Source organism: Babylonia areolata, chromosome 26, assembly GCF_041734735.1.
Source record: "Babylonia areolata isolate BAREFJ2019XMU chromosome 26, ASM4173473v1, whole genome shotgun sequence".
NCBI lineage: Eukaryota > Metazoa > Mollusca > Gastropoda > Neogastropoda > Buccinidae > Babylonia > Babylonia areolata.
This window is the reverse complement of record NC_134901.1, coordinates 41581384-41594255: the sequence shown is the minus strand read 5'-3', so window position 1 is coordinate 41594255 and position 12872 is coordinate 41581384. Positions and strand designations below refer to the sequence as shown.

The 12872-nt window shown below is 44.3% G+C and overlaps 2 protein-coding genes across 2 annotated transcripts; both read right to left on the bottom strand.

Moving 5' to 3' along the window:
• Positions 1 to 4291: 4291 nt before the first annotated feature.
• LOC143300696 (ileal sodium/bile acid cotransporter-like) lies at positions 4292 to 7782 on the bottom strand. The gene is made up of 2 exons (XM_076614552.1): positions 7513 to 7782; positions 4292 to 4874 (listed from the first exon to the last, which is right to left on the bottom strand). Exons 1-2 carry the CDS (start codon positions 7771 to 7773, stop codon positions 4416 to 4418), a joined length of 720 nt encoding a protein of 239 aa, XP_076470667.1. The 5' UTR covers positions 7774 to 7782; the 3' UTR covers positions 4292 to 4415.
• Positions 7783 to 8518: 736 nt separating this feature from the next.
• LOC143300317 (hepatic sodium/bile acid cotransporter-like) lies at positions 8519 to 12130 on the bottom strand. The gene is made up of 3 exons (XM_076613917.1): positions 11849 to 12130; positions 10858 to 11029; positions 8519 to 8577 (listed from the first exon to the last, which is right to left on the bottom strand). The coding sequence occupies exons 1-3, from the start codon at positions 12128 to 12130 to the stop codon at positions 8519 to 8521; spliced, it is 513 nt and encodes a 170-aa protein (XP_076470032.1).
• Between the last annotated feature and the right edge of the window lie 742 nt (positions 12131 to 12872).

Below are 12872 nucleotides of genomic sequence, written 5' to 3'. Positions count from 1 at the left end.
AGACATATGGCAAACGACTGGAAGAACTTCACTGATATAACTAAAAAAAAAAAGTTATACTAAATTGGGAGAACAATAAAACACAAAATGCACATCTTAAGTTAAAACAGAATTAAAAAAAACCCAAAAAAACAGTGTATCTCATGCTACAAAACGAAACATAAACTGTATATTTCAAGCTAAAATAAAACATAAACTGTATATTTCATGCTAAAATATAACATAAACTGTAAATTTCATGCTAAAATAAAACACAAACTGTATCAACAGAACACAAATTGTATATTTCATGCATAAACAAATTTCAAGCTAACATAATATGCAAAAACCAGTATATTTCAAGCCAAAATAAAATACAAACAGTATGTTTCAAGCTAAAAAAACAAAACAAAACAAAACAAACTGTTTATCTCATGCTAAGAAAATAAAACACTAACCGTAAATTTCAAGCTAAAATAAAATACATACTGTATATTTCATGCTAAAATAAGACACAAACCTTATATTTCATGCTAAAACAAAATTCAAGCTTAAATAAAATGCATACAGTATACTTCATGCTAAAATAAAAATACAAACTGTATACTTTATGCTAAAATAAAATACAATGAATTTCATATCAAGCAGGTTAATGACATTCCACATTTTCTGGCAAGCTGTCAATTCTTTCTCAATGAACTTGAGATGCACAAACAAGAAAAAAAATGTTTGGTCAAAAAACTTGACAAAAGTACATTAACTCTTTCATCACCGAAGGCAGTGCACCAGACGACTTTAGTCAACATCAAGGGGTCATGTTAAAAGGACCATTTTTCACATTGTAACAAAGCTTGCCGATTCCCCGAGAAACAGAACACTAACTAACCTTCGCCCCCTGACCTAGTTTGTTTGTTTTCACATGAGATGAAGCCTGCGACTGAGAACTTGGAGTCCAAAATATTTGGAACTGGGGAGTGTTTTTTTGTGTTTTTTTACACAGAAACTTGGCAGTGAAAGAGTTAGTGTACAACACAAACTTGGGGGAATACAATTAACACATCAATTACCATCTGGTCAAACCCAAACAGGGAAACAAAAAAGTTGTGCTTGGTCACGTTGCATCAAGCTGAACCATGGATCTTGGACATTGGTCACGATCACCATACAGTATGGAACTATGTGTGACAGGACATCAAAGCGAACTGCATCTCAGGAGGGAAAGAGAGAGAGAGAGAGAGAGAGAGAAATAGGTGGCAAAGCGGTTAGCATCTCAGACTCACAACTGGGAGGATGAGGGTTTAAGCCCCATCAGATGTGGGTTGGTTGTTTTTTTTTGGGGGGGGTGGGGGGGGGGGTGCCCATGGCCAGCTCCTACCCACAGCTGAATATGCTATGACAAGACCGGGACCATGCATTCCACAGTCGACCACTTCATGGATGCGTCTTTGGGTGTGTTGCCCAAAATGTCCTGCTCAACACAGCAGGTGTCTGTATATCTCAGCCTGGTTGACGCCAGGATATATAATGAGAAAGACGCAGCCTTGTCATGTCGTGTCAAACCTAAACGGACCTCCACAGCAGGATCTTCATCACCCTTTAAATGTATGTGTCTCATCGTGTTTTGAAAGGGCCAAGACAAAGATTAGGATAATGATGACCATAAAACTCGTTAAAAAAAAAAAAAAAGTTCCCTTTAATCAATGTAAAATAATTATTCACCATTCACATTATCTTTTACATGTCTCTTCACAGGTCTGATGAGAGTTTTTTTTTTTTCTTCATAAATATTTCTTTGAATTATCAACTGGCCGGTCATTCACAAGAAAACCTCATTGTGTGTACACACTTCGTTTCAAATATATTAAATCTCAATATTGTGCAGAAAAATACAGAAGACTGAATCAAATATATTAAATCTCAATATTGTGCAGAAAAATACAGTATTTTGATGGTAAAACTCTCAGCACAGCTTTTTGACACAGTACAATTAACAAAAGTTAACAATCAAGCTGCCATGTTCAGTTCAGTAGACTATGCAAGATCTCACACAGGTAACTACCAGAAACAGCACCATGTTAACCCTTTCAGTGCCAGGGGGGAAAACAGCAGAAAGTGGTGTTTCAGGTCATAAAACATCCGAAACAATTAGCCTAAAACTGAGAAAATGGTCTGCGAAATGTGAAAAGACACTGTGTGAATTTTCAGCCTTCCAGAGCTATTTCTCTTTTTCTAATGATGCCATCAGTGACGTCACTATGCATGTACGTAATACGTTTATGGCAGTCAAGGGGTTAAAAGTCACATTGTCTCTTTTGGACTGAAAGCAGTCGGCCACGGTTATCTCTCAGGATGATGCGTTGTGCCATGATCAGTGTAAATCATTGTTGGAGGACATACGTGTGGCTCACTGGAGGACATACATGTGGCTCTGTTCAAAGTCCAAAGCACACACACATGCAGTTGCAGGAGGGGCACGGACGGAGCACCAGCAGGCAGGGCAGGGGGGCAGACACAGCTCTGTGTGTCACCGTCTCCAAGTGGGTGGTTGCAAGGCGCTGTCGGCGGTCTACCTCAAATGTCACTTGCTGTGTTTTTTTGTCAGTACATGCCAACTTCTTTTCTGTCTCAAAGCAGTGCGACTGCTGTACTTTCTTTCCCTTTTCATGGAAGTGGAGTCACAAGGAACAGCATACACAGGATTTATATGCCCCATCCACCTCCGAAAATGGAGTATGGCTGCCTACATGGCGGGGTAAAAACGGTCATACACGTAAAAGCCCACTTGCGTACATTCAAGTGAATGTGGGAGTTGCAGCCCATGAACGAAGAAGACGCAAACAGAAGAAGAATATCCCCCATCCCCCTCCCCTCCACCCTCCCAACAAAAAACATAAATCCATGCGAAATGTGAAAAGACAACCTCGGACAAGGACACAAATCAGGACTGTTCAGTTTGCCAGCAGCCTTAACAAAGAACAATCTTAACACCGTGCAGCCGTAACACAATGCGCCACCATCTTACAGTCACTGTCAATGTTACTGATCCTGATCGTGCGGGGGTGGGGGGTCGGGGGGGGGGGGCGTGGGGGGGTGGCGTTGCACTGCTGAACGTATCACCAAGCATTCTCCATTTCTGGGCGGTGGTAGGATAGAGCCTGAGTTCCTGGCAAAGCTCCTCTCTGTCCACTCAGTGATGTTGTCTGCCCACTTCTTTCACTGTCGGCCTTGTCTCCGTTTCCCCTGCATTGTTCCCCCCCAAAAAGGTCCCGGAGAGCTACCCGAAAAATCTTGTCACATGACCATACCATCTCTTCCCCCCCCCCCCCCCCCGCCCCCCCCCCTTTTTTTTTTTCACTGTGGTCAGTAGGTCTTCGTATGACCAACATGCTGTCTGATGGCTTTTCATGACTTTATTTCTTATCTGGTCTTTGTAGGAGTCTCCTGAAACATTTCATTTCAACTGCTTGGATCCTTCTCTGTAGCTTTGCTGTAAGAGTCTCTAAGACTCACTCGCATCCAAGGAAATAGAGAGAGAACCAGCACGTGCAGGAGCTTCTGCTTTGTTCTGAGACTGATGTTCTGTTTTCTCCATGTATCTCTCCATCTCAACGGAATGGAGTAAATTGCCCCCTTCGACAGATAAAGAGCCCAGACAATGCTGAAGTTTGGAAGTTCCAGTAAACCGATTTCAAAGGAAACAACAAAGAGTGTGAAGGTATTCAACTATGGCTGGGAAATGTGCAGTAAGGTATGGACCCTCTTCAAAGGTCAAATGCCACCATGCATAAAGATGGCTGTCATGCAATTTGAACCTGGTGCATGAAGTAAATAAATGCAATATGCAGCTCACAGCTTTTAGGCAAATGACTATATATTTTTTTAAAAATCCTGCTGTTTAATTTAAACAAGTATATTCACTACATTTGGACCAGCAGACTTTCTGTAAATAACCTGGAACATCTGACATTACACTCTCCACGCTTCTTTTTTAAAATTAATTAATTTTTTTTACATTTGTTCAGTTGTGTAGTGTTGTGTTGTGTTGTGCTGTACGGCATATGCTGTGTAGTGTTGTGCTGTATGGCATTTTTTTCCCCCCAATTCATTTATATTAACAATGAACAGAACTGCACGTTTTTTTTCTTCTGTGCATGGACATTGGACCTTGCGTTTTCAACGTTCAGATGAATGTGATGTCATGTCTGGGTTTTCAAGTGACCTGATGTTACTATCAGTAGTGAACCTCTCTGCGTTTCTCCTGCCCAGAGACTTTCATCACTGGCCGTCTCTCTTTTTTTTTTTTTTTCTTCCCCTCCTTTAAACAGTGTTAACCCCATCAGGGGGAACGCCGCCCGAGTGTTTCAGAGGCACCACGCCGTTCTCCCAGCACATAGGGCCCACACCGTTCTCTCCGCTCTCGTCGCTCTTCCCCTTCCTCAGCATTTCTCGGGCTTCACCCTCGTCGCCTGTGTCCCCACCACCGCCTTTCCCGTCCTCCTTGCCTCCATCTTCCTGGCCCAGCCATCCTCCCCCTCCACCCCGCCTCCCCCTCCATCCTCCTCCCCCTCCATCTTCAGCCTTTGTCTGGCATCGCCCTCCTCCCCCTCCGCCCCACCTTCCCCCCCGCGGCATCTCTTCCTGCCCTGGACCACGGCGATGGCCACCCAGAGGGGCAGGGGGGTGAAGATGGCGGAGATGATGGGCGCCACGATGCTGACGTCGGACTCTGGGTGGTGGAGGGAGAGGAGGAGGAGCACGATGGCGATGCCCGTGTTCTGGATGCCCGTCTCCACGGCGATGGTGAGCACGTGCCGGCGGGGCATGCGGAAGGCCGCGGCCACCAGCCCGCCCAGGACGAAGCCCACGTAGGGGAGGCTGGCTGCTGCTCCTATCACCTGGAAACATGCACAGGTGGGTTTTTTTTTGTGTGTGTGTGTGTGTTTTTGTGAGTCTTGGCTGTGATCTGATGCATTGTGTTGTGTTGTGTTGCGTTGTTGCAATACAATGTAGCACCACTGCTTTTCTGTGTGAAATTCAGTGGTAGAATTTTCCGCTTTTTTTAATCACTATTTTTGGGGTGGGGTGGGGGATGGGAGTGGTGGGGGTCAGAGGGGGTGGGGTGGGTGGGGTGATGAGGGGGTGGGGGGGGGGGGAGCCTTTCCCTTCTCTTTCTGTCATCTCCTCCTTCCTTATTTTCTGCCCTGCTAGACCATACAACTAGATTTCCTTTTCTAGGAAGCCTTGACAGCAGTTACCTCAGCTGCTGTTCTGAAGGTCATAGTGGGACTGTCATACACACACTCAAACTCCAAGAACTCTTATGCCACCATAGGCTTACTTTAGTCAACATCAAGGGGTTGTATCAAAGAGACAATTTTTCACATCGCAACAAAGCTCGACAGCTGCAGCCAGTTTCCCTGAGCAATGGAACAATGACTAACACCTTCCCCCCCCCCCAAATGAATTTCTCTTGTTGAGATAATAAAGTATTCCGTATTCCGCCCCCCCCCCCCCCCCCCCCCCCCCCCTCCCCGACCCGAGTTTGAATTTTTTCAACAAGAGAACCCGAAAACCTGTGTCTAAGGGGCCGGAAGGGGTGCAAAACATGCCCCTTCGTGGATACTTCCACCACCCTCACGGGTCCCACTGGGAAATTCACAGTCAGGGCGCACTTCGACTGCCAGTCCGAGAACCTAGTGTATATCCTCACTTGCACCCTTTGTGCCAAAAAGTACACTGGTGAAACCTACCGCAGCCTAAACGAGCGCTTCACTGAACACCTGCGCTCCATGCGCCTTGGCTATAGTGACCCAGTGGGCACCCATTTCAACAGCCCCCTTCACAGTTTTGCCCATGCGAGGATCGCTGCTGTCTGGCAGAACCAGTCCACTGGCCTGTACCGGCGCTTCATGGATTCCACCGTGATTGCCCGCCTTGGTACCCTCGCCCCAGCTGGACTCAACACCAAAGAGTGATGGCAGCGGTCTTCCAGGCATTCTCTAACCCCTTTCTGATCCTTGCCCTCTTTCTCTTTTCCTCTATTTATCCGCCACCACTCATCCCGTTTTTTGTATATATACTTTATTATTTTATTTTATTGTATTTATCTATTTATATATTCCTGTGTGTGTGTGTGTGTGTGTGTGTGTGTGTGTGGTTTGTTTTGTTTTCCTCTGTGTGTGTGTGTGTGTGTGTGTGTGTGTGTGTGTGTGTGTGTATGTATGTGTGCGTGGTTGTTGTTGTTGTTTTGCTGTTGTTTTAATTTATTTATTTACTTTTGTTTCTGTTTATTTATTTATCTATTTATCATTTTTTATTTATTTATTTCTATTTTTATTTTTTCAATTATATATGTGTGTGTGTGTATATGTCCATGTATGTATGCATATGTGTACATATATATATATATTTAAAAAAAAAAAATTCTTTTATCTATTTATTTATTTAATTATTATCATTATTATTTATTTTATATATTTAAAAAATTTTTTATTTATTTATTTATTTATTTATTATTTTTTATTTTTTTAATTTATTATTATTATTATTATTTTTTTCTTTCACTTATTATTTTACTTCCTTGTTAATATGTCCCTAACAGTCTCTTCCACCCCCTTCCCCCACTCCTGCCCTCTCACCCCCTGCCCATCTTCCCAAACCCTTCCCTTTCAGAACCCTTTCTTTCCCTCATACATTCACACTGACAGTTCTACTCACCCTGCTTTGTGTCCTTTCCTGTGAGTTCTCATCACTTTCCTTTCCTGAACTTTACTCTCTCTCCCTCTCTGTCTGTACCTTTCTGTCTGTCACTCACTCATTTCATTTGCCTGAAGAAGAGCTTGTGGCTCGATACCTCGCCTCTTTTATCCCAAGTAAGTCGACTTTTACCAAGATTTTTTTAGTCTACCTCCCACTGTGTCTAAGAGCATTGAATCTCAAAAAGATCTGGTGATGGGGGGGTGGGGTTGGGGGCTTGGGAGGGGGGGGGGGGGGCGGAGGGAGTGGGGGGAGTGTTTTTCACACACATACATAAAAAAAAAACAGTGTTGACGATCTTCAGCAGTCCTTTGCTAATGTATGACTTTTTCAACTCCTTGTTAAATAGTCCAGTTGGTTCGCTGTTATAGTTGTTAGTTTTTCATTAGAAATATGTTATACTGTTATGTTTTTTTTTGTTTATTTTTTAAACAAAACTTAAATCAATAATTTTCACACACACACACACACACACACACTTCCACTTACTCGTATGCGTACACATAAACCGAGGTCCTGTGTGCAGCATGCACTTAGCGCACGTAAAAGAACCCACGGCAACAAAAGGGTTGCTCCTGGCAAAATTCTGTAGAAAAATCCACTTCGACAGGAAAAACAAATAAAACTGCACGCAGGAAAAAATACACAAAAAAAAATGGGTGGCACTGTAGTGTAGCGACGCGCTCTCCCTGGGGAGAGCAGCCCAAATTTCATGCAGAGAAATCTGTTGTGATAAAAAGGAATACAAATACAAACACAAATACAAGACACACTCACAGGCACGGTGATGAGGGAGAAGACGTAGAGGTTGGCGTAGACGCCCACGGTCAGAACAAACACCAGGAACAGAACCATCACCACCTTGCTGATGGTCACCAGCACCTTGGCCCAGCGGGGGCGCCGGCGCTGGATGAGCAGCCCCAGAGCCACCGGCGCCAGCAGCCCCAGCAGGGAGTAGAAGATGTTCTGGAAGGGGATGGTGATGCTGGTGTCGCTGTACAGCGTCCGGCCCAGCGTCAGCAGCCACAGCGGGACCATGCCTGCGTCGACACGTCATTGTCGTTGTTGGTATTGTTGTTGTCGTTATTATTGTCATTATCAATCTCGTCATTATTATCATTATTATCAACCCCCAAAAAGCAGAGTATGGCTGCCTACATGGCGGGGTAAAAACGGTCCTAATACATGTAAAAGCCCACTCCTGTACTATACGAGTGAATGTGGGAGTTGCAGTCCACGAACGAAGAAGAAAAAGAAGATTATTATCATTATTATTGTACGTGCGTGTGTGCAAGCATGTGTGTGTGTGTGTGTGTGTGTGTGTGTGCGTGCGCGCGCGCACGTGCATGTGTGTGCGTGTGAGAGAGTGATATCTGCACACAGCATTAAAAAATTCAGTAAGTTACAAACAGCATCACATGACAAATAAAACATACAAACCTAAGCACAACTGGGATGCACTAGAATAAGATAAATATACATTCTCTTTCAAGTGCACTTTCACATAAGCTTTGTTTTCTTTTAATACTGTCACTGTCACCTGCTTGAGCTAATGTACCCCCCCAGCCCCCCTAATCTATAAAGACAAAAAAAAAAAAAAAAAAAAAGACAAAATACTGTCTATTTTTGCACTGTTGTCTTTCAAGTTCTGCATTTCATTTCATATCCAAGTATATTATATGCTTTGCCATTTTGGTTTGTCTCATGAATTAAAATTACCATGCTTGGAACACAGGAGGCTCCGTGGAGACATTACTGAGGTTTGCAAATACTTGCATGGGCTTTACTCAGTCTCTCGACCTAGCTTCAAACTGGCGTCCACGCGTGGTCTCAGAGGCAATGCTTTGAAATTAGAGAAACACCAGTGCCATCTTAATATCAGAGCAAACTGCTTCTCCGAAAGAGTTGTTAACACCTGGAATTGTTTACCAGACTCTGTGGTGACGGCACCATCTGTTGACTCTTTTAAAAGCCGCCTAGACAGCTACTGGAACTGAGCTACCTTCAGTGTATGTTCCTGCCTGCCAGTGTTAACCACCACCTTTGTACTTGCCACTGCCCGCATGTCGCATGCGCATAGGTAAATAGATCTCGGGCGACGAACAGGCCCTTGACGGGGCCTCAACCGTCTAATAGTCAAGTCATGGACACTGACATCCGAAATTGAAAGGAAGATCCAGGCCTTCGAGAACAAATGCCTGAGAAAGCTCCTTCAAATTTCCTGGATCGAGCACAGGACCAATGAATATGTACGGAGCAGAATTGAGAACCTTGCTGGACCTCGGGAACCTCTCCTTTCAACTGTGAAGAGACGCAAGCTGATATGGTTTGGGCACAACACTCGACACACCAGTCTGTCCAAAACAATCATGCAAGGCACCATTGAGGGCAGGAGAAAAAGAGGAAGACAGTGGAAGAACTGGCATGAGAACATCAAACAATGGACCTGACTCCACACACGTGAGCTGCTGCCGGCGGCTGCTGGCAGAGACAGATGGAGAAGGGAGGTTGCATCTGCGGTCCTCAGGCTTCCCCCAACGACTACTTTGTCGTTATGGGCCTGAGCCTGAGCCAAGTCAAGTCATGGTGATGCTATCTGTTGTTTCAACGTAACTGATTGCAGGTAAAATCGGTGCTGTGGACCTGCCGCCGTGGTGAAGTGGTTAGCGTCGCGGACTGACGGCTGGGAGAACGCGGGTTCGAATCCCAGCGGAGGTGGGTTTTTTGGCCTGTGGCCGGCTCCTACCCAGAGTTGAGTGTGCTGTGGGCTTCAATGGGGAGACTGGGACCACACAGTCGAGTGTCATCCACTTCTATGATGAGTCTTTGGGTGTGTTGCTCTAATCACCTGACCAACACTGCAAGTGTCTTTATCTCTCGGGGCTGGTTAACGCCGGGATATCATTATGACAGGAAGCGTAGAGTACAGCCTTGTCACGCAATCCCAAACCAAAATGGACCTCCATAGCAACATCGTCATCATCATCGTCATCCTCCTCCTCCTTCATCGTCATCAATATACAAAATAGTCTCAAAGTCTGTGGCCTTTCATGCCCTGCTCTCATGGTGACCTCAGTTTCGATACCCCTTCACTTCCGTGCTTGGGGTGAGTCCTGCCAATGTCGTCAGTGTCGGCAGATTCATGAGGGGCCGTTGTTTGAGGGACATGGTGGCGGTCTCCACTCTGGGAGGGATGCTCACTCAGTCTGGCTCCGCAACTAAGCCATTATTGTCGTTAGTAGGGGACTTAGTAGGTGGTGTCCTAAGTACGTTAAATCAGAACAGGCACAACTGAACACCACCGAAGAGACTCAGCAGCAGTGCAGGGTCCCCTCTGGTGTGTGGTCTCCTGGCGACCTAACAACGATGGTTCCCTGTGCACTGCTGATGCTGGAACTGCGATGGACGAACCCAGTGTGGCCGTATATGGGGGAATCTAAATGAGTGGCGTGGGAATAATGCCACTGAAACGGTGCAGATGATGGGGCAGCAAAAAAAAAAAAAAAAAAAAAAAAAAATTGGTGCTGTGGTGGAACCGGTCAGGCGTTGGAGAGGACTGGGCCCCACCAGCCTACATCGAGCCCCAGACAAAGTGGATGTGAAATCCAGTGCCCTGATGGCTGTAAAACTAAAAGGCTACAAGACTGGTTAACCTTTAGCTCAAAGGACGCTTTAGAATAAAATGATAAAACTAAAAGTCAAAGTGGGTCTTGGGGTTGGGTCTCCTTGAGAGAACAGTGAAAGGGAGCACTGCACACATACACACATGCAAAACTATAGATTTTATTATCACGATCTTTTATGTTCTTGATCATCATCACCCGCATCCACTGTATATATATATACACCATAGATTTTGTATTACAATGCATGCAAACGCGCGCGCGCGCACACACACACACACACAAGCACAAAATAATGCACATACACATATACACACACACACAGATATGCATACACATACACACACATACATGATGCAAAGACATTCTTCTCTCTCTCTCTCTCTCTCCCCCTCTCTCACAGTCACACATGTACACACACACACACACACACACACACACACACACGCACACACACACACACACACACACACACACACACACACACACACACACTGACCTAGAGCAGCCAGAGTGCTGATAAAGGTCATGGTGATGGATAGAGAAACGTCCCCATCCAGCAACATGGTGTAGGCGTTACTAGCTGACCCCCCCGGAGAACACCCCAGGGCAAAAAAGCCCAAAGCCAGAGCTGGCTCAAACTGGAAAGCTTTCACTGCTGCGTAAGAAATCTGGAATTAAAAGACAGTGGAAAAATACATGTATTACATGTACAAAAGTTCACTGAGGTATATATAATATGCCCCCTACTAGCCCCCCCCCCCACCCCCCACCAACACCCTCCAACCACTAACCCCATCATTCAAAATGGAAAAACATTAAATCGAAGACTACGACTATCAACTCATCAAGTGAGATAGCTGTAAACTAACTACTCATTTTCATTGAAACAAACAAAAAAGCACACATATCTAAACTGATTACAAAAAGAGATATAATAGTTTATATAAAAAAGCATCTGACTCAAAGAGAAAACAGTACTGGAATAAACATTCTGATTATTTGACAGCTTTACCACACACACACACACGCGCGCGCACACGCACACACGCTCACACATATAACACACACACACACACACGGTATACATAAATTATAAAGTAACACAGTGAAGGGACCTTTTGAGTGTCCATACAGACAGGAACAAGCATGACATTGCCTTTTGTTTTACCACACAGGCTAGCCATATGTTTTTGTCTTAAAACAAAGCATGATCATGATGCAAATCTTTTACCAACAGTATTCAGTTTAAGTTTCATATAAAAAAAAAAAAAAAGGTTTTGGTTTCAGTTTCAGAAGGCGTCAAAGCATGAAGACTGATCCATATAATGATTTATGCACACACACACACACACACACACACACACACACACACACTGACAAAGTTAACATAACACACACACACTGATGTAACAGTACTGGGAAGGAATACAAAATTTTTAAAACAAGTCAAAATACAGGTTTCACAATTCATTCAGCCCTAGGTTTACCAATGGCATGATGAGAAACTGTGAGAAGAAGCCAGTCACTGGAGCAATGGGCCGACGCAACGTTGCCTTGATCACACCCAGGTCAGTCTTGCAGCCGACGCCTAAATTGACAATAACGACAAGCAGAACGACGACTACATTGAAGGCAGTGTCAATTGCACGGTGCTGTCTTATAACCACAATCTCTTGACGACCTTCAAAGGAAACTGCTGTCTTATCTGGCGGAAGCTCACTGGTTAAATTGAAATGACTGTCTAAGTCAAAGGGGGTGGTTTCTGCCATTTGTGTCAGACATGGTGACTGCCCGTTTTGCTGGAGGAAAACAAATCTTAGATGTGTGTATGTTCTGCCAACAAACAATCCCTTCAATGAAAAATTGAACATCCCTGAAGGCTGCTCTCCGAGATCAACTACCCTTGAGTCCCAAGAATGAATCACAGCAATGTCTGTATCTTCCACAGAGACACACAGAGCAAGCAAAAGCTGATCATTTTCAGTTAATCCTTCATCTGTCATGCTGTAGTTTAACTGGAAATTCTTTATAACTTCTTCTGTGACAGTTTCCACAGATTCCACAATGTTTGTGGTAACAGTCAAGTTGACATGATTTCCGGAACACCTCTGAATGAAAATGATGGATGCAAGTGTCATCAACACATGTGCTCTCCTGAGATCCATTTTCTTTGTAGTCCAATCACAAACCGTAAAAATTCTGGATTTTAAATTTTTTATACTTTGATAGTCATAGGATCGGTTTTAACCCTCGCATTAATATGCTGTGGTGATACATTTTCTGTTGTGGCATGTTTCAACATGGCAACTTTCACTTTCAAACAGGAAGTAGCCGAAACATAAGGTCAAACTGCTCCCGTTTCATAACCACCGATCCAGCTCCTTACGTAAAAAAACAACGTCATGCGGTGTTGGAATATGTGACACCCTTCAGTCCACTAGTTACTGTTTGTATCCCTGATTATGGTGGCAAGTAAGCGCTTTCACCACAGAAAAACTTTTTTTTTTTCAC